The following is a 22,620-nucleotide window of genomic DNA, read 5'->3' as shown; positions in this document are numbered from 1 at the left end:
CTTTGTCCCGCTCCTGTGATGTCACCATAGTTAGCCTGTAGCTGTCGCGGCCAGCGCTGTTCGCTCACCTGTCTCTGTCAGCTTGCAACAAGCTGTCTCTGTGCATACATTTACCGGCGTAATACGCTCAAAACACGGGGGAACAAATATATAGACGAGAGACAGCTTGCTTGACCAAAGTTGTTCTACAGCTCGATACTTTGACCCATATTCTGGCGGCGGCAGCTATCGCCGTCCAGCCTAAACCCCGCTCTACCAGTAAAGTAGGGTCGGCAGTGGAAACACCACCCAGATTCTAATCTGAATTTTTTTTTTGAAAAAATGTGCTCAGGGTTTTGTTGAATGACCCCCTCCTCCCTTTTTGTTGCCAGTTCATGGTGCTTTTCTCTTCCTTTTCTCTTTGACTCTGTCTGCAGGCTTTTCCTCAAGGCAGCCAAGGAGTGATAGCCTATCACTTTCATGTCTTAGCCTTAATATAAAGACACAGCTCTTATTAGCGTTTTTTTTTTAAATTACTTTTATCTGTGGGCCTATGATAGGCTAACCATCAAAGTAAAAGGCTGTTTCAAGAGAGTTAGCCTCCTAAACTATGTTCATGGTTGGGACCAGTAACTTCATGGAGTTTCTCGTAGTCCTAGTCTTTGGACTAACTCTAAACTAACTGGCTGCTAGCCCCAGCTACATACAGTATAGTTGACCTAATGTAGGGTACCCTGTGGATTTCACTTCCAATGATGGAGTATGAATGAGAAGTTAAACCAGTGAAATACTTCCTGGCTTTATGCAACTGCATAAAGAGGTAAGTGTTCCCTAAGTTTTTCAAGGATAGCATAGTTTGCAGTGCTTGGTTTAAGCTAGTTGGTCTGACAGAACCCCAGGTTTGCTTAGGGAGGGAGAATCCATGGCATACGGGCATATCCCATCCAGCCCAATGTTAGCTACCGCTTAATTATAGCAACCTATGAGAGGGTTTATCTTCCCATAATAGCCCAACTAATATAGCAAATATGGGTGATTTTAAATGACATGGCAAAAAAAAAAGCCTTCATTCATTGTCAATAATGAAATGAACAGTCAGGACTGATGATAGAATAATGCGGAAAAGATGATTAGGCCTATTTCACCTTCAAGGACAAAACTTGTCAGATCATAATTGCTCTACCACATCAAATAACCTTTTACTAGTGAATAAAAACCTTTTTTTAGGGTGGAAAAGGAAGAGGAGAAAAACACTTGCTGATTAGGTTGGAATTTATTCGACAATACTCAAAGACAGTGCAATGACTGATGCATTTTCAGCCAGGTGTTTCTCTGTTAAGGGTGTGCAATTCTTTATAGGTGTTCAGTATGTTATAAGTATAACAGTCTTGAAATAAAAGATTTGCCAAACTTACAGGCTTAGCCATTTTGACCTAGTAAACTCTGGAAGGATGTCCACTGGGATATTTTACAGGATACAGTGAAAATAATAACCCAATCGATCAAAAGACAAATGCTGTATTGGAGTATGCCGGGATTGAAACAGAATGTATATACACAACATAATCTAAATGTACCAAGAGCCAGGTGACGGACAATAGTCGGCCATCATAAATGTACGGATATGCCAACGAATGAATAAAATTACATCTCAACAAGACTGATTTACAGATAAACTGTTAAGTATGGAATCTAATCCAACCCTTAGGTAGAGATGTGTTGAACCAATATTTGCCTTTAACCCCTCAAATCCCTTTGTATTGACATTATTATGAACGAGGAGAGCGATGGTCTGTTTACTTTCTACCCTTGATAGGGATGCCCTCGATTGTGAATATGTCGTGTCCCAGTTTCTCTGCAAAGCCGTCCCTGGTGCCGTAGTCTACAAGGTCGTTCATCTGCAGATCGTATTTGAGACCTGTTGGGACACATAGGATTAACTTAAACAGACGAAACACCATTCAAATTGCAAGTCAAAAGTAATGTGATAAAACAAACTGTTGTGAAGAAGAAGAGAGAAGAAAAACTTACCCAATACCAGCTGCTTAATCGCGGCCTTTGAGGCAGCGTACTGCATCCTCGATCTGATTGGTGAGGTGTCAGGACACCTGATATACAAAGAGTAGTCATTATCCAAGTGTCCCACAAACAAGTTCTCACACAGACACACGAATATGGATCCTCAGAATAATATAAGCTTTTAAAAAAAAAACAAGTGAGGATTTGACCTCTACAATATGTAGTCAGTTGAGGATGCAGATGTGAAAAAGATATCTTTGGTTCAAAATTGCAATCCAAGGACCTACCAAGCCACAAAAACCAGGTCTTCTTTTTTACTCTCCTTTGTCTCATAGTGGCAGTCGTACAGGATGTAGCGGCACTCGTCGGGGTCTAGCAGGCTCAGAAAGAACTTGAAGATATCTTCTTCCGCTGACAGTTGCTTTTCCCGGTGGATATTTTCTACGTCAATGACTGGTCCGTCGATCTTAAGCGTCACTATCCGTATACGTTCATTTGCATCGTCGTCTTTTTTCACTACTTTCATTTCTTGAAAGACGTCCTTCACTTTGTCCGCCACGCGCACCCCAGATGCCTGTATTGAGAGAAACACAACATTACACGTCAGAACTTGAGTTTAAAAAAAAGGTCTTTGCAACAACATGTTTTGTTGACAAGTTGACATTTTATTTGATGTCCTCTTTGTAAGGTGTTAACCCCACAGCTCAGATACAATGTTGGTGAGCTATATGTATATATAAATAGGTGGGCTCCACCTATTTACATAACACCTTAAAGGCTCTGGCAACCCACAGACATAAATATATGACATTAATGTTGGGTTTCTCTATAAGCTGTTTACAGTCATCCAATTAAAAATTTATTTTCATAAATATTATAACATTTAGTCTAAAAAACTGCTTTTTTGCTGTCTAGAACATTTTGCAGCGCGGTGTGGGCGTGGCCAACAACGTTCTGTAAGGGAACGTTCTCTCACTCACGGTGCTGAGCAGGTTAAACCCAGTTCAGACAAAAGATTCACCACACAACGAGACGCAAACTAGAAAATGCTGCACATGCTCACAACGAGCCTGACTGGCAGTTCACACTGCTGCACGGGCTGCGACGGTAGCTGGTTTCCCTAGCAACGCTGAATGCTTTGGCACAGCTGAGAGCGCAAGCTCAACATCACTTGCAGAAAGTAACTTATTATTATTAGGCCTATATAGGTTTGCAATTAGTTGTAGGATATTTTTTCCCACTACAACCGCAACCTGTTTAATTGAAACAGGTGTCAGTGTCACAATGAAAATATATAAAAATATATCTGTCTCATATTTATTGTTATATCTTATTAGTTTATTTCCCATTTAACTTGCAAAAAAATCTGCTATCTATTTTAGACATATGCATTTTTAAATGTTTTTGAGGATAGGAGTGGGAATAAGAGAGAGAGAGAGAGAAAACGGAGTCGGATTATGTTTCTCATCACGTGAGCTGATGCGATATGCGGTTTGAATTAAGAGCACAAGGAGTACAATATAAAAAAAGACAATCAAATGAGTTCAAACCAGCCGGCCAGTTGGATCCTAAGCATGCAGGCTAACGTTGTGTAGACGATCAACAGTGTGGAGACCCGCTGTTGAAGTAGCCTACGCTACAGGCAGCCACAGAAACATATTCTCAGAAGGGAGTGCTGACAAAAAAAAACTCTGCCTGCACTTCAATAAAAACTCGCTACATTGATAAAAAAAAATGCATCACCAATGCAGTATTGTTACATGCAGCAGTGACACATGCCGTATTGGGCCGATTATAAAACGGGGTTTCCCCATGGGTTTCCCCCTGGGAATATGTCGTAAAAAGTCGTGTCGTTTTATATTCGGGGTCTAATATTCAGCGTCCAGTTATGGACTGACCGTTACCAGAGCGATCATCAGCTGGGCTTGTGTCCAACTTGTGTTTATTTATTTATTTTCGGGTGGAGCACGAGCTGCGCACTCAGATGCGGCCGGACAGAGGTGTGTGCGCTTGGATAGAGAACGAAGTGACGAGAGGAAAAAGAGGCACGGGAAATGGCCAAAGATCTCCACATCCCCAGCACTGAATTCAAAGCCTTGACTTTTTTTTTTGTTGCGAGTCGACGTGTCAGAGGCATGAATCGGCGCAGCGATCGACAGTGGATTTTCCGCGCAATTTGGAGACGTGTCTCTCAGGTCTCGGGACACAATCGGATCGTGAAAGCCTGTCCCCTCTACAACATTAACGTTCAGGAATCCCCGGTGATCATTTAGTCTTAAACCACATAGTTTTTCTGCACGGCGGCTCGGCGAGGTGTCACTGTGAACGTTACCATCACAGTGTTTCACCGGGGTGCGCGCTGCTTCGCTCAGACGAGCCTGTGAGTGTAGGCTCAGGCGCAAAGAGACAGTCTGTATCTCTTGCGCGGCTCCAGAGATATTGTATATATTTGTTTTTAGAGCGTGTGACGTCCCAAGATAGAGACGTAAGCCAACGTTCGAATCAGAAATTTTCAAATGGCCGTCCCAATGCATTTTAGAACAGAGATCCTTCGCGTGACATCACAAGATATAGCTCGCTCTAAGCCAAGGCAACATTCGAATCAGGATTTTTCAAATGCTCGACCAACTGACATGACAGTAGCTTAGCGCGGGGCTAACAGATATTCCTAAGACCTTTCATATACATATTAGCACTGATTTTACCACCCAAATAACATAGTTACAAGGATTTAGTGGATTTGGGTTGCCAGGGCCTTTAAGACAAGGCAGAAGAGAAGGACACTAAATGCAGGTACAATCGCTTTTATAAAACAGTCACTTCAACGTTACAATTGTGTCAGTTTTTGTATTTTTGAATGAACGATAACAAACATCTCAAGAGTAAATGCAAATGGTTGAGTTATTTTTTTACTAAAAAGTGACAAAAGCAGCTTGTGTCTAGGCAGTCTACTCCCTACCATATGTTATTTAGGAAGTTTGGCCATTCTAAATTGCCAGTTACCCGTACACATTCTAGCAGCATGAGTGATAAAAAGCACAGTATCTCAGCATGAGCACTTGGTGAGCTGTGGGCCTTGGCTCATGTTGGAGCAGACACTGTTCACTTGTACTGTGGTGTTGTGACAGAAAGCAGAACTGAAATATGAAGAACCAGGAAGTTATTCAAAGCTAGACCTAGCAGAGCAGTATTAACACTATTTAAGGTAATATAAAGTGGGCAAATGCTCTGCCAGCTTTTCAGCAGCAAACATGCCGTGGGTGTAGCTTCCCCCTACAAACTCGCAAGGCTTTGGCTCTGTCACATTCCATTCATTGTGGGACAAGTTAGCACAAGAAAGCCCGCCCCGAGGGATTCTCTTAGAACAAGTTTGAAGCACGAACAAAGCTCCCTCCATTTTGGAGGCAAAACCACACCTTGAACAAGCTCTTTCAAACACTGAACTCTCTTTTCACTTAGCAAACCATATCCTTGAAGAAAAACTGACTAGACATTTGTATAGCTAAGCGTCATTGAGATTCCACTTTTCTTTTTTTTAACACATGTTGTTAAAATTAGGATATGGCACATTCATCAGCTCTAGACAACACATCCTGTGGGGCACACAAATCACAAAGAAGAAAAGCTGTTCTCTGACACAGCGTAACTCAGTCCAACTTTTTAAGAAAAGCTACTCACCATTTTGCTTCAGTTGTGTGCAGGAAACAGGCAGCAGTGAAATAATGGCAGCAGCAGTCAAACTGCTGAAGAGTCATAAGGAAGGAGAGCAGGTTGACTCATATAGGAGGAGCCAGGGTAAATGAACACACCTCCAAAAGTAGGCACACCCCCGATCTTCCCAGGTGTGAAACTTTGCTGCAACCTCAGGATTTGCATTTAATGACATTACATTTGAATCTTGAATCACATTGGATGTATGTACTTTTATTGTCTGGCACAATTTTAACAATGTCAACCATTTTGTTTTAATCTTAAGATTTGGTAGAGGTACATATCTTGCATTCTAGGTGAAATCCCCATGCAGGTGAGCTAGAGCCAGTCATGGGTGGGAGTGGCACGCTACGCCCTTATTTGGTGAACAAACCTGTCCACATTTAACTCATCTTCAGCTGAGACGCTTCAGTGGCCTTATAAGGTAAAAAGCAGGATGAGTGCACAGATATGTGAAGGAAAGGAAAATCTACCTACCTGCAGAAAGTGGGACTTTTCAGCCCCAATAGATTCAATTACTTGTAGTCAACAGTTAGATGTGCAACACATGATTGGTTTCAATCCAATTAAACCATTAATTTTCAGATGCATATTTACCACCTAAAATTATCAATATAGATAATAAGAACTTCATTTACAAGGTACATTTTGATCCGACAGCTTGGTTTCTTAGATGTGTTTCCCCCAGTCGTTATTCATAGGAAAAAAGTCACTAAATTAAGTGCTGACTCAGTGTCATGTCTGTTTTTCTCTCGATTTCAGAGCCCTCAACTGGCATATAAAAGGAGCACAATTATACGTACATATGACATGTCGGTGTGATGCTATTGTAAAACTGTAACGGTTCAAAGAGTAAATAGATAAGTATTATCAGTCCCAGGTGAAAATTTATAATAATAATAATAATAATAATAATAATAATTGAGCATGGCATCTTAAAAATATCAATGATAATCCTATGTTTGCCATTAGAAAAATAAAAAAGTTCAGGGGTGTAGCAAGGAATTAGTGGCCATGGCCCCTTCTTACTTTCCTCTGGTCCAAAAAATGTCCAGTGATGGAAAGTCACTCAAGCACTGTGCTTCAATACATTTTTGAAGCTACCATTTTCTGCTTCTTTATATGTCTACTCCACAACAGTTCTGAGGCAAATGATCCGAAAAAATAATAATATCCTGTCCTTCATACCTACATTACTAAACTGATTTAATGGCAAACAAGAAAATAACATAACTTTTTTTAGATGATACACACTCTTTTTGCTGGATAATTGAGTGCATAATAAACCCTTCCTCCACCGTGACTATTTTTAAATATAGATACTCTGCCTCAGTGTCACAGTGGCTTCCTCTGTGTGCTGTGGATTAGTGGTTTGCACAGTCAAGAGTCCCGCCCCACATTGGCACCAGCTTCTGTTCCAAATAAAAAGGCTGCCTAAACATCTGTGCCTCATAGTTTACCTGTTTCAACTCGCAGCACTGTAAGCACTGGAATCTATGTCCTGTAGAAAAAAATCAGAGATCTAACTAATGTCTGTTAGCAAAAGTATGATAGGGTTGGCTTTCTGTGACATGAGGGATGTTTTATTAGGTTTATCATCATGACTGTAGAAAGGCCTGCCTATACCAGAGCATATAGCAGCCAGCAGCAACTCTTCAGAGTAGTAAAAGGGGAAACACAGCCCTGAACCACACAGAGCAGGAAATGGCTGCTGCATAACTCAGTCAGTTGAAAAACTTCATGCTGTTGCAAGCACATTGCAGGTTTGGCCGCAACCCAGTCAGTGACGTCAAAGCCACAAACCCTGAATCTATGACAACTCTGACATCTACTGGTGAATTCCAGGCACTGATTTGGCCATTTGTGCTTGGTATCTGTTACAAGTGTGGTCACCATTGTTGTCTAAATAATTTGTTGCACATTGTGTGGAGAGTGACACCATCTGCCCATCAAATACCAGGGCTGGTAGAAAGGGAGAGTTAGACAAGTGCATAAAAATTATTTAAGCATAAAAATGAATAAGACAACATAGTCTATGTCAAATTAAACTGATTACAAACACACACACACACTAACACACATATGACCCATTTTCTCTGTCGGGTTACTTTACCCATCTTGAACTCCCACATACTTATCACAAGTAGTGAAGAATGCTTAACAAAAATGTATGTTAACAGCATAACTTTGAGTAAAGTATAAGCTTTCCTCTTGCATGCTAAAATACTGAAGCAGATATCATTTGGATGCAATGAATGATGGGAAGCCTTAATCATGTCAAAGTGTGCATAAGGCTGTTATTTAGTCATGACTCATAATTCTGAAAGCCTGAGATATTGGCTGATTGAGTGCTTGAGAGCATTTTGCGCCCCTTATTTTACACTCACTAATCACTGCTGTCGGCACATAATAATAAACTAAGACAAGAGGTTTTAGACATGACTAGACAGTTGTAGAACATTCATTTCATTTGGGTTGGTCTGTAAGAACTAACTATACCAAATATTGCATAGAGGAAAGGTTATTGTTGGTCAGACCTCGTCTGTTGCACTTTCGTTGGGTGTTGTCAGTTATATCTTCTTCTCAGATGAAAGTTACAATTCTGTTCCCCAAATAATATCTATCAATCAACATTTGACCAAGGTTTACAATAATTTGCAAAGTTATGATAGAAAGAAAATACTGTAAGAGAATGATAGATATGTAAATTAGGGCCCGACCGATATTGATTTTGGAGTGCCGATGCCGATTATTTTCAGAGAAAAATTATGATTACGATTAAATCGGCCGATTAAATTAAAAAAAAATCCTCAAAATATATGTGGAAAAAATTTACTTTTTTGAACCCTTAAATATATATATATACTTGTTACTGTCGATAGGTGTACAGGAACTTTTTCTTTATTGCTATACGCATTGTCTAAAAAAAAAAAGTGTAACAAATATGTCTAAATTTAGACATTATGCATTTTATCTTACTGCATCCAACCCTCTGGAACTCCCTCCCCCCAAACATCAGCATCTCAGACTCAATAAACTCATTCAAAAGTCAACTCAAAACTCACCTCTTTAAGGAAGCATAATGACACCTGACTCCACTTCAAACCTTATTTAAATTTTTTCTGTATTTTGTTTTCTTTTTCTACATGTAAAAAGTATCATATAAATTCTATCAATTATTATTATTATTATTATTATTATTATTATTATTATTATTATTATTATTATTATTATTATTATTAACAGTCAAGCGATGACCAATGCCTCTGCTATTGGTTGCAGGGGGAAGTGTCATTACTCGTAATGTATTACAACACACCTACTGCTGCTCTAAATAGGCTATAGCATTAAAGCGGCTACGAGTAACATTTAAATATCTTTTAAACAGCCTCATGTTTCCTCTGATAATCATAAATTACCTTTAACAGCAAACGAGACCATCAGTGCAAAGAAAGACGTTTTTATATAGTTTTTATTACTGCTTTTGGTCTGGTCACACACCCAGTCCGATTTTCGGTTCGCTCGTGCAGGCTCTATGGTCACATATCCGTATTGGTCGCAGATTTCAGTGTGGCGCTGCAACGCGATTTGAGAAGCCTATCCCTCCAGGTGAGCGAAGGGGAGCGGGAGCCTTGTTTGAGACAGTTATTTGTCGTCATAATGACTGATAACGGGGCTGAACCATCAAAGAAAAAAAAGAGAATGCAATGAAGAAAAGCTAAAAGGGAGAGTGATATAGGCTACGGGCGGGACGAGGGCGTTGCCAAGCAACGTGTATACAATTTCACGAGAGCGAAACTAGACAGTGTTTACTCCTAAATGAATGAGCGGTTGGTACTAACACAAAGTTTGCTTTGCTTCACCATCATCAGATAACCATTATCTGAAATAGTCATTATTTACATCAACAACACAAACACATTACCTCATCGTGATCCATACGAACTGCCTCTCTCGTTCATTCGCTTTCTGTGAGGACACGTAGGCCTAATCTTTCAGCGCCGTGAAAGAGAGTAGTTAGGTGACGCTGCTGCATCAACTCATTGCAATCAGGTGTGTGTAGCACTGACTGGCATTAGTTGATGCAGTGTCAAAACCACTCTCACGGAGCCGAAAAGAGTCCTCACACTTTCAACACACGGACATGCACTATATTGCGCCCTTCTCAGTTCACACTTGCACGCCTGGCACGAGCTAGAAAACAGCTTTGCGACAGCGGGCGTCGTAAAAATACTACCGCTTTTGTCCAAAGGGGACGCCAACATGCCATGTTACTCGTAGTGGCTTTAATGCTATTCATTTAGGCTACCTCCATGGCAGCAAAACCTTTCACACATGATTGCTTGAAAAAAAAAAAGGAAAAAAAATCGGCAATAAAACGGCCGATGCCGATAATTACAAAATATGCGATAATCGGCTAGCCGATAAATCGGTCGGGCCCTAATGTAAATGTGGTAATTTAATGTGAAGGAATCGTTCTAATTTACAATGATGCAAGATGATGATGATTATCATTAACTGTTCAAGCACAACAATATTACAAAGTTCTTCAAATGAAACAACATTGGATGCAGAACACCAACGACCAAAATGTCTCACTAACTCCCTTACAAACTGCACGTTTGCTTCTCAACTTTTTACCAATCTCTGAACCGCTGCCTGTATGCTTCAGGAACTAATTCATATGCCTTTAAAACTGCTTATTTTACCATTTTATATTCTTTGCATTTGAGGATGAGAGGACTGAACACATTTTATTAATGGAAAATATGCATTGATTTTAGTTGTACACAAGACACACACTGGACATTAACCAGAAATCATATAGGGGAGAACGGGGGAATCTGAGGCATCGGGTAATGTGAGCCACCCCCTTTATCTAGGCAACGGAAAACATTTGTGGTCATGTGAGATATATGTTTTCAAGCCCCTCTCATTTCCCCATGGCCCTGAAAGAGAGGACCTCATGGTGCTGTGGTAAGCATGTTTTTTTCACCAAAATAGGTATTTTGCATGTAAAAGTAAATTTTCTTGCTGTCAACTTAATCAACTGTTGTGACAAAGCAAATGTATTCACGTAGAAAAACTTCTATCATACGTGTTGATGAACTACCAACATACGAAACCATGTGATGCTGATAACTGAAGATTAGCCTGAAATGCTAAGAGAGGTAGTTTTTTCTCAAATTGTGGTGGTGGGGGAAAGTGAGCCAAATGCTGTGGGGGAAAGTGAGCCACTGTCTCACTTTCCCCCAGCATGAGGCACAAGTTAAGTTTAGTCTTAAACATATTTTAATGTAATATTACATGACATATGTTTTATTTTAATGTCATACACATTGTAGAAAAGCCATCATGCCAAGGAAATACACCAGGAAGACGACCTGGGGCAATCACACGGAAAGAGCACCTTCTCATCTTTCCCTGTAACCTTCAGGGCTGGAATGTAGTAGGGCTGGCCCGAATACCATTTTTCAGGCTTCGAATATTCGTTGGTTTTTCCGAGCGAATATTCGAATATTCGTTCCAGAAAAACACACCATCAAAAACAACATAAAAAAAAAAAAAAAAAAAAAAAATTAAATATATATTTTTTTTTTAAACGTTAATAATCCCTATATACTCCCTGGAACCGATTTTGACAGTATCTGCATATTTTGTTGAAGATTTACGCGCTCGGAGGTGAAGTAATGGATGCGCTATGACACTTAGTGATGTAATATCCTCCTAAATGAGCAATACTACTACTACTACTACTACAATATTACTAACTTTTATATCCAAATATAAAATTATTTGATGACATTATATTGCAGTACTAGCTTCTTGCAAAAAAAATTATATAAAAAAAAAAAAAAAAAAAAAAAAAAAAAAAAAAAAAAAAAACGAAGCTCCGAATACTAATTTAAACTCCGAATACTAATTTTCCGAACGAGTATTCGAATATTCGAATAATTCGGGCCAGCCCTAGAATGTAGAGTAGGCCTAGTTGTAGAGTATGACAGGCTGATGTTATAATCCAGTTGGGTCTTCTCCTGTGTTCTGAGTCCCAGGCTGTTCTCGCTGGTTCTGATTTTCCTATGCTTTGACCCCCAGACACTAGCTGGCTCTAAGGGTCCCGTGTTCTGACCCCTAGACTGTGTTCTAATCTATCTGGTTCTATCTTTCATTTGAATCTTATTAAAACCTTTTGAATTATAATATGTTGTATTTGATTTTGTTCAGAGTTACTTTCAAGTGTTTAGAAAATTAGCTTTGCTTAATTGACCAAACCCCATCATTATTTTACTAGTCTGACATTAGTTCTGGAATGTGTGGCTAGCTTTTAGGATTCTTACTGTTACAATATGTGTTGTTATGGTAGTTTCAGAGTGGAAAAAGTAAGTGGATCAGTTTACCCCACAGCTGGGGTAAAGTGAGCCACATGACAACTTTTTTTTAAACAATCATATTTTCACTGCCCTTTGTCTTGAAAAAATTCTGCTAATGCCCATTTCTAGGAATCATCCTGAATTAATGGGAAATGTGTAAATTTGAGTGATAAATCATTTTAGCTCACTTAGAGGGGAGCAAATGTAAAAAGTGGCTCAGATTACCCCGTTCTCCCCTATATATTATTCAGATATGTTGACAATTCAAAACATGTCTGGACTCTTAAGCCATTAACAGTCGGAACTCCTCTACAGCATTGCCAGACTCAGCCACTGTGGATGAAAACACAGGCATGAGTTACTGAGTGGTCCATTCAGAATTGCTCTATATATTTTTGTAATTTTAACAGAAGGGCTCTTACCTCCATAAAACCCAGCTTTATCTCACCAGACTCATTCTTGTCCAGGGTCTTGAAGGTGTCTGTTGAATGAAAAAAGAGAAAATATAATCAACTCGTACAAAATGAATGAAATTAATGTGTATACAAATGTGGTAACAAGGAGAAAAACTCACTGAAGAGTGACTCTAAGCGGACCAGGCTGCCGACAAAATTGTCAAAGTCAATGGAGAGGTCTTGTTCACTATAGCGGGCCACAACAATCTGATGCAGAGGATTGTCAAGAGAGAAGCCTGCAGAAAAGCAACCAGATGAATTTATTGATAACTTCCTTACAGTCACAATGCACAACTCACAATGTGCACACAGCTATCCTGCACATGAACTACATATAAACTCTTCATAGTGTAGCGCAGTGCTTCTCAAATGGTGGGGCGCGCCCCCCTGGAGTTGTCGGGGGGCGCGGGCTGCCTTGATTTCCAACTGACCAAAAAAAAAAATATTTTTTTCAAGTGCTAGCGAGCGCGATGTGTGTTTGTGTATGGTCATATCCGCGCGAAAGGCCTATAATAATACAAAAACACCACCTTAACTATTTTTACAGTTTTAAAATGTGTTGAATGAAATGCAAACCTCAGTGAATCATTTGCTCTTGTTTCTCTGTCCTGAGATTCACACTGACTGAGCAGTCTTGTTTAAATGTTACAAATTGAGCTAATAAACTGAACTTTGATTTTTTTTGCTGCAGAAGTTATCTCAGCTAATTTTTGTTATCTAATTTGATAATAAGGTGATTGTATGCAGAATGCTCGTCCCAGAAACTCATACAGTGGTTTTGTACAGATAAATAAATAAATATTAGCAGGTTCTCAATAATATTTCAATTTGGGGGGGCGCGAAAAAAGTTCTGTCCCCTAGGGGGGGCATGACAGAAAATAATTGAGAACCACTGGTGTAGCGGACACTGAGTGTAGAGAAATACAATTTGTGAAATGGACTTCTCACCAGCGGCCTCAATAGCCATGCGCATCTCAGAGGAGCTCATACAGCCACTTTGGTCGACGTCTCTCTCTTTGTACAGATCCTGGTAGAGAGCCCAACAAGTTACTATGTGCAATGACCATTCTACTAATACACATTATATATAAACACATGGCGTGTTTATGCTTTTACAAACAAGGGAAGAACCCACCAGGAACTTCTCAATCTTTGTCCACAGGATCTTAAATTCGATCAATCCCAGCTTGCCACTTCCATCTTTCTTTGTATTGTATGTCAAGGAAAAGTCACAAGTTAACATGTTTAAGAGCAGATACTGTATGTGTGATATATTCTGAGACTCTATAGCAAATGTTGTTTTTACACCTAAACGTGTTTGTACAGATTTATCCTGATATAACTATGGATAGGAAGAAAGGATACATCCAGAAGATTGACCATGTTGCGGCAAGTCGGCAGGCTAAACCCAGTGGTTTTGATGTCATCTCCTGGCGACGCAAAGAGAAACATTAACGTGAGTGTCAGGTGCACATACATTTGTGTGCTGAACTTTGAAGGACATTTTCTTTCTCTTACTCTTCACCACTACCCGGTTGAGGATTCTCTGCAGCTCGAATGCTGAAATCTCCACATCCTTGGACGCAAATGACACAGACACTTTGTTGAACATAAGAACAACCATTTGAGAGCATAGGATAATGTATCAAATCTTGAGCATACTTACATGGCCAGCAAGCTGTCCGAACAGTTTCTTGAATCTGTCACTGATGTCATCTTCATCAATGTCAATCTACAGACAACATAATATATTTTAGTCTTCTTTGTTAAAATATTGAATTAAATATAAATCTTCAAAAGCACATATCAATGGATATTATTTTACCTGCTCAACATTGCATTCTACAGGATCATCAATCTCTCTAAAAGCAGTGAGAATTCATGGTTAAATTATAATTTTGTTTGCTGCGATCAGCCATACTATTTGCCATTGTGGAAATGTTCACTTATTCATAATAGGAACATACTGAAAATCAGCCTGCTTTTCAGAGAACACCCGCACGTAAAAGTCCCCGTTCTTGTTGGGCTCAAAGGTGGAGGGGATGATGAGGTATTCTCCAGGGGGAAGACAGAAGTGGTTGCACACCTCCCGCAGGTTGATGAAGGTCTCGGAGCGTGCTGCCGAAGCGTTGCGCAGGAAGAACGATTTCTTCAGGTGCACTTTCCTTTGGCCTGAGTACTAGGAGAATGGCACACATGAAGGAAGGTCACATGAGTGCGCCCCATACCTCACCTCTGACCATGAAATAGTCATGACAAAAGAGTGCCCCCAGCAGCAAGTTCACTTAAGTGTCTTCGTCTTTGTATACATACCTCCCGAGGCAGCTAAAAAAACAGAAAGACAAATCAAATGTGAGAATAGTTGCAATTAAGTTTCAAATGCAACCACCAATGGCAAAAGTAGCCTATTACCACCTTCACTATCATCTCAAAAGGTAGATATTTACCTCATAGATGGCAAAGCCGACGGTCTCCATGTCCTGTCCCATTTTCCTCATGCGGCGCCGGTTCTTCTGCATTAGACCCACAATGAAGCTGCAGCCCTCCTCGCCATCATCAGGGTCATCGTCCACCTCCTCCAGCTTAATGACAAACTGAGGATTCATCCAGAAGGAATCTGGGACGAGAATCAAGTGGTATATATTGACTTCATCATCAGCCATTACAGCAGCCTTTGTTGGTTTATGGACCACACATACACAAGTTCTGGATTCAAATCTGGAGGGAATCATTGGGGGAAACTGGTCGTACTTGGAAAGTTTCTGCAGCCACCAGCTGACACGCCTCTCCTCCACGACTCTTCAAACTCAGACTCGGCCCATTTCTTGTAATCGTCGCCTGTGAGCGCATCTGGGGTGAGATTGCAGATCTCAAGGCGAGAATATTGGCGCCGGAAGTCTGTAAAGGACATCCTGTGGACAGAGGGAACAAAAAAACAATAGAATCTATAAAGTCTGGAGCATCAATGACATAAGAGCTTATCAGAACTTGTAGTAACCAACAGGGTTTACCAGAACTCCCCGTCCTCAGCACGGTTGGTCAACCTTGCCCGGTCATCATCACTCACATACCTCCACTCAGAAGACCTAGAAAACAAAGTCCCAATATGTTCTTTAATGTTCGAGTTGGAAATGCAGTGTGCGGTGAGGTGAAAACAATCAAAAACACACACTAGAGTCCTGCACCAACCTGAATGTCACACACTCCACCTTCGCATTGAGCAACAAAAAAATAGATAGAGAATTTGTGTAACAGTTTTTTTAGTACAGGGTTGACCAGCCATTCCACTGGGTGTGTATGTATCTGTGTGTTATTGGCAGAAACACCCTCACTTCATGGCCTTGTCCAAACAAAGGATGTAGATCCAATTATTATAGGCTGAGTCCTCTATTGAACAACAGATGAGGCGTAATTGGGAAAGCCCATTTGTAAGAAGCAGTTGGAGGCAGTTCGATTCAAACATAATAAAAAAAAATTGTGTTGGTCGATCAGTTAAAAGTTGTCTCGAAATCTCCACAGGCTGCATGTCTAAAACCTTGAGATTGTAACAAAAATGTGTTGTTTTCAAACCTTAATTCCATATATTCAGTCGTGAGATTGCAAAAGTCCCAAAACATGCAAATATTCTCTGTTTGTTCTCTATAGCTGTAGTGGTTTAGTTTTACTTTAATCATCAACTGGCATGGCATAATCTGATGGCTCCATTGCTCATTCTAACAGGTAGTTGAACCACCAGAAAATGGCATCCCAGTACACATAGGGAGGATATTGGAATGACATCATAGGGTGTCTCCATGCCAGCACCTGCTTAGGCATTTAGAAGTACTTACTTAGGCATTAGCAGGTTTGGCGCCGGTTTCACAGACAAGGCTTAAGCCTAGTCCGAGACTAAAATGCCTGTTGAGCTGGATTAATTCAAAGCCACTTGCACAGACTCAGTTTAAAATAGTCCTAGATTAAAGCTATTCTGGATTAAACAAAGCCAATTGCAAGACGGACGACTAGAGGTACTCTAGGTCTAAATTTCATCTTAAATTAATCCTCCAAAGGGGCAGGTTTAACTTCAGTTTAGTGGTGTTTGTGAGGGAGCATGGACTATTTGGAATATCTAAATGAAGACCGACTCCCACTGCAGAGGCTAGCCAGAAGAGTACTTGTGGATAGGTCTTATCCAAAACATTTATTTGATGAACTTACATTTCGAGAGCACTTTCAATATGGAAAATGCACTGGAAATAACAACTTTGAGTTTATTAGATGGATGCATTTAAATTGAAGATGTATTCAGCATAATAAAATGAGTGTCTAAAACAATTCTGTTTTCAAATGTGGTTGTTGTGATTTAAAATACTGACACACATGAATAACAAAATGACAAAACACAACATGAACACCTTTTATTTTCTACTTATATCTTCACTGTGATTAGTAATCACAATTGTCTCAGTACTGTATCTTGTTTGAATCATAGCTCTCTCTTCCAACTTCATGTCATACAGTTTACGCTCTCTGGACTTTCTTTCCACCTCTGTCCCCAGAACCCGTACTGAGTTTGGGAAGAGGGCTTTCATGTACTCTGCTCCCTCCGCCTGGAACACTATTCAAAAAACACTCAAATTGCAGGAACTCATCACTATGAATGATTTTAAAACTCGACTCACATGTTTTTTAATGGCAAATTTTGGTGTGTGTCAATGTTTCACTGAATAGTATTTTATCATTGCCTCAAAATTGTTCTTCTTCTTCACCCACTGGAATGTATTTGTCTCTGTTTTATTCTTATGTTTGTCTTATATTTAATTCATCCTAGCTGCTGCCATTTTGGCCAGGCCTTGCTTGGAAATGAGGTCATTTGACCTCAAGCAATTTTGCCTGGTAAAATAAAGGTTAAATAATGTCCAATTCCGCCTGTAGAATTTAAATTTTCATGTCATACTTCCTTCAGAATCATATAGCATTTTCTGTTCATTGAATTCTCGGGCTAACTAATTCGGGTTTTTCAACAGAGTCTATCAGTGCAGATATCATTAAATATAATGTCAAAATTATAAATGAGAAAGATGTGAAATACCGATAATAATGAAGATAACCTGAAGTTGATGCATTGTTCTCTTAGTAACATTTTCATTAATTGAATTTGTTGCAAATTGCGACCCAACTATTTATTTGCTCAGTCCCAGCAGTATGGCTTTTAGATTCAATAACCGGATGGTTTCAAACTATTTTTTTAAGAGATTTTTTTCAAATTCATTAAAGTTTATTGACGGGATTTTTTTAGCCTCTGCCATTGTTTTTTCTCACAAGCAATGGTGTTTCTGCTCCACTCCGGGTTTTTATGATCACCGTTGGACCAGCAGCATGTGCTCATGGGCAGGTGTTTACAATCAGGCTTACTTACCTTACTCCAGGACTTCGTAGTCTCAGACTAACTAAACCAAACTTAAGCCATAGCCATGAAAGTGACTTAAACCTCCCAGTTTAACTAGTCCACATTAAGGCCTACTCCTGGCTTAATCTAGGCCCTGTCTGTGAAACCGGCCCATAATGTTTACCAACCTCATCATCTTAAGTCAGTGTGTTACCATGCTAATGTTAGCACTAAGCACAAAGTACCGTTGGTCCTAAAACTGTATTGTATTGGGCACATTTAAAATGTTTCACCTGATGATGGCACTAGATGAAAAGTCAAAGGATAACCAAAGTGATGAAAGTTCATCCTATGGGGAACGTGAAGCTTGGGATAACCAAAGCCTCTCGTATACATGGTCCAGAAACCATGAATGTCTAAACAAGAAACAACCTAGAAGATTTTGAGATCCTGGTGAACACTTTGATCTGCTGACGGTGTTACGCGCCCCACACACATCCTGCGTCTACCTCTGGAGCGCGTCGCGTTACCTTACTGCTGCCTCTCTCGGACTTTTCTCGGACACACATGCAACGTCTCAGCAGCTGCTGCTGCAGCGCTGCTTCTAAAAGCCCTATCTTTCTACATAGAGTTTTCATAGATAATTCCCATTAAAAATGAAGTTCTTTCATGTCATCTATGATGCATATGATTTATATTGAGTCTGGACAGTAATCCGTGCGCCCCATTGCCATTTTTTTTCTTTTTTTTTGCCATATTTTCGCTTGTTGGAAGTTTTATTTTGAAGGGGACACACCAGGAAATGGTGAAACTACAGCGAAAGCTGCCAGTATGAAGTCAATATGACTCTCAGCAGAGTATTTCAAAAATCACTTTACTGATTTATACGGGAGAGAGAGAGGGGGGTGTGGTCGGGGAAGAAGAAGGCCGTAGACACAGATAGAGCAACGGAAAACTGTTGCGCTCATCATGATCTTTTTTATTTCTTCACTATATGGATCTCTATATGTGTCATTTATCCAAAAATGAAATGCCAGAACTAATTGAAAATTAGGTTTTAAATCCCTCGGATTTTGATTCCACAATTAAATCGTGAAATAAAGGCATTATTCGCGTATACGACTGAGGAATGTTTTATTTTGAAATAAACACACCGGGTAAACGTGTAAATAGAGTGAATGCTGCTGGTATGACTGTCAACAGAGTATTTCTCTATCAGTTAAAGCACAGAGACGCGAGAGAGACGCGCTGCTCTCAGAAAAAAAATAGGCGAGCCTCCTGAGGTGAAGGGGAGCGTCGCTGCAGACGTGCCTCCGACGCGCCTCAGCAGTGCGTCTGAGGTTGGATGTGTGCTCGCTCTACGTTGATTTCACAGTCTGTGACAAAAAGTCAGACGCAGACGCGAGGTAGACGCGCAGTAGAGGTAGGATGTGTGTGGGGCGCGTTATGTTTCATCCTGCGGGGACCATGAACGTCTTTGTGGGATACTACTGCAATCCACCCAGAGGTCCTTGAGATATTTTAGTCTGGACCAAAGTAGTGGACTAACCAACCAACCTGCAATACTCACTTGTCACTCCAGGCGCCATTCCACTCAACCTGACCCCATGGGTTTCTAATCCTTATCAGCTGCACCAGGTCGCCTCTGTAATTCACCTGACAAAGTAAATAGGTGTCAATTATTCTCAATCATGACAGAAGAAGACACAAAGGGGGACCATTAAAGGTGGAGTCAGTGATTCTGGAGAATGGTTGTTATCAAACTTCCCTTTAGTCAAAATAAGTGAATATTTCTTCACGATCGGCACGACCTGTCCTTACTGTGTGTCCGCTGAAAGAACAAATCCACTGTTAATAATCAACCTAGGCTCTGTAAACAGGCATTTTGCTAGGTACAGTGGGCCCTCTGTTTACATTCCAGTTTACACAGCCTAGGCTGTGTATGAACACCAGCTTTGATTCCTTCACTCACAGGTAGCAGATATTTTTCAGATTATGCCAAAAAGTGATGTGGTCCACAAGCATTCTCCAGAATTGCTGACTCTACCTTGAAAAACAATATGAATGTAATATAAGAGATAAAACTAGCGGACAAAATACAATTTCCAAATATTCTAGTATAGCATACATAGTAGCCACTGCAGCTTCACATGTCCCTTGATTATTTTTGCGTAATGTATATTACAGACACAAACATTTTCTCACCTGCTCTGCTCCAGTCAAGGAGTAGGCATGGCCCTTTACCAGCTTGCGATATGTGACGGCTTCTGAGTCGGACGCGCTGGTGATCTGGGATGGATAAAGCTTGTGAGGTCAAAACTACCAGATACAACAAGAATGAGGATGCAAACCTTATTATGCGAGAGTGTAGCAAGAAGCTCAAACAAACATCAATGGAGCATCCCAGAAGGGATCCTCTGTCCAAGGCCTTCCTTATGATTTTGAAGAGGCGGGGGTCCGGATTGCTCAGTTCATGTCTCTCAGCAATGCCACCAGTGAAGTCCTCGAAACCCTCAGTGGTGCTGCCTCCAGAAAGAGCCTCGTAGCATCCATTCACCCTGTAGGGAAGGGGAGTTCATGAATGATTAAACCAGGAAAGCAGATAATCCAAAAAGGTTAATTTAGTCTAACTTTATAAAATGAACTTAAATGTTCATATGAACAGACTAGTATTAAAATTGTTGTATCTTAACACTGACAGGTACAAACAAGTGATTACTAGTTACATTAACATTTAAGTTAAGGAAAGCAGTTAGTGAAACAAAAAGAAAGGTATGAGGATGTTCCAGTTTTCCGTACTTGGCGTAGGCCTTCTCCAGAAGTGCGCTCCAAAACTCAGACCCTTGTTCCGAGTGGACAAACAGCAGCTCTCCATCTCTGGTAGGCAAGTAGTCATCCACCACCACATCCACCCAATCCCCAAACTGCCAGAACTGTGAGCCACACAGACAAGACTCAATTAGTAGAATCAAAACCTGTTTATCGCTGGTCTAGCTTTAAAAGAATGAGTAATGTATGATGTACTGTACCTGGAAGTGAAAGATTCCAGCGTAGTTCTCCTCAAAGCTTTGGTCATGGGGGACTACACGAGCCAACACCTTTTTGTTGAGAGTCAGGGATGCGATAGCTGCCAGGAGCCAGCAGTCACCTGGACACAAGATATCAGTGTTAGAATAAAGGGAACTCCTGTGTTTAAGCTCAGCTAACACACACAGATGAGTTGTCACATGATATCTTGATTTTGGGTGTATGACACATCTCCAAAACATCCAATACCAGGTATGCAGTGGGTTTGCACATACACTTATGCTGTGCAAAAGCATGTCTATTGTATTATCTTTCAGCACACATCAGCTACAAATGACTTAGTCTAACACACACACACACACACACACGCATTCTGCCAGACAAGGTGTAGACAGAGAAGACTGAAGGTGTTGTTGTATGACGTTATGTGCACAGTTACAGCTGATGCTGGAGCAAACATTTACATTTACAAAGAGTTATGAGGTTTAGTTCCCATTTTAAGTGATGTTAGGTTACACAAATGCAAGCAAAACATTCCAGATATGCAAGATGATACAGAAGAACAGGAGTCAAAATGAGCAGAGTTGCATCACTGTGTTACTTTATTCACAACTGTTAACTGTGACGGTCAAGGATAAGCATGCAAATTCATTAATTCAAATTGTTGAGAATGGAGATATATGTGCTTCAAGCAAAATACTGGAAATATCTAATTGTCCCATCAAAATGCATTTGAATGTGATACGATAAGAAAATAGAAAAAGAAAGGTTATAAATGGGACTCAGTTAAAGAAGTTAAAAACAGTGCCTGTGTTTGTGTGTCTTACCAAGTGCTCCTTGGCAAATGTCAGTCCTTGTGGCATTTGCAACTATGAATTGTGGATTAGAACAGAATTCCTGAAGAAGGAAATGTGAAAATGTAGTCACATTGACAATGCCACATTTAAACTTTCTATTTAGCCTCTAATATTGTATCCACCCTCAGTCTGACAATTATGTTTTGCCTGATGTCAAAATGACTCATATAAAATGAGTCATACATACTGTACAACACTCAAAGCACTCATTGCAAACCCAATTAATCCTAATCATATGGTCTGTATTATTGCAAACATTACAAAGAGAGCTGCAGTTTGGAGTTTTTTAATTAAAAAAAAAACATTGTCAGGTCTGTCACTGCATATTAACTTGCAGCACCAAACAACAGCCATTTAATTATCGAGTGTGGAAAAATGTGTACAAACCTTCATTCCCAGTAAGATACATTTAAACTAATTGTACATTTTTGTTGATCTTTTGGAAAATGACAGCCCATTATTACGATTCTAAGCATGTAAAAAAACTGCAGCTGTGCTTCAAGCCTGTGCTTTCAGCAGGTGTTTGCATCTACCCACCTTGGGTCTTTTCCAGGTAACACCCCGGACTTTAGAGGAATTTGGTCCTAGGTCATCGAAGCCTAAGGATGTGGCCAGAGGCTCAAAGCAGTCATCCTGGAATAGCTGTCCTCTCTCCAGGCAGCTTCTCCTTAGCGATTCAAAGTCCTGGTTGAGGTATTTCACCGCATGAGACTGGGATCCAATCCCTTTGGATTTCTCTCGTTTGTGCTGAAGTTTAGCTGCAATGCCAGACATTTTAACAGATTGTAAGGCTGTCTGTCTGTCCTTCGACTGTCTCCCACTATCTGTATGTG

The 22,620-nt window shown here is 40.2% G+C and overlaps 2 protein-coding genes across 2 annotated transcripts; both read right to left on the bottom strand.

Annotated features, from left to right (window-relative positions):
* Positions 1–1,233: 1,233 nt before the first annotated feature.
* On the bottom strand, positions 1,234–5,786 carry cfl1l (cofilin 1 (non-muscle), like). Its single transcript, XM_080036550.1, has 4 exons — positions 5,677–5,786; positions 2,286–2,572; positions 2,011–2,087; positions 1,234–1,897 (listed from the first exon to the last, which is right to left on the bottom strand). The coding sequence occupies exons 1-4, from the start codon at positions 5,677–5,679 to the stop codon at positions 1,776–1,778; spliced, it is 489 nt and encodes a 162-aa protein (XP_079892676.1). The 5' UTR covers positions 5,680–5,786; the 3' UTR covers positions 1,234–1,775.
* Positions 5,787–11,605: 5,819 nt separating this feature from the next.
* LOC307257713 (calpain-2 catalytic subunit-like) lies at positions 11,606–22,615 on the bottom strand. Its single transcript, XM_080037005.1, has 21 exons — positions 22,325–22,615; positions 21,758–21,827; positions 20,933–21,051; positions 20,703–20,836; positions 20,293–20,461; positions 20,109–20,192; positions 19,474–19,559; positions 15,547–15,621; positions 15,287–15,447; positions 14,983–15,152; positions 14,849–14,860; positions 14,503–14,714; positions 14,361–14,397; positions 14,202–14,267; positions 14,054–14,111; positions 13,901–13,965; positions 13,671–13,739; positions 13,484–13,562; positions 12,655–12,771; positions 12,503–12,561; positions 11,606–12,413 (listed from the first exon to the last, which is right to left on the bottom strand). The coding sequence occupies exons 1-21, from the start codon at positions 22,559–22,561 to the stop codon at positions 12,390–12,392; spliced, it is 2,103 nt and encodes a 700-aa protein (XP_079893131.1). The 5' UTR covers positions 22,562–22,615; the 3' UTR covers positions 11,606–12,389.
* Positions 22,616–22,620: the final 5 nt, after the last annotated feature.

Source organism: Ammodytes marinus, assembly GCF_949987685.1.
Source record: "Ammodytes marinus genome assembly, chromosome: 11".
NCBI classification, from domain to species: Eukaryota; Metazoa; Chordata; class Actinopteri; order Uranoscopiformes; family Ammodytidae; genus Ammodytes; species Ammodytes marinus.
Note: the sequence above shows the minus strand (reverse complement) of the source record. Positions and strands in the feature narration are given on the sequence as shown.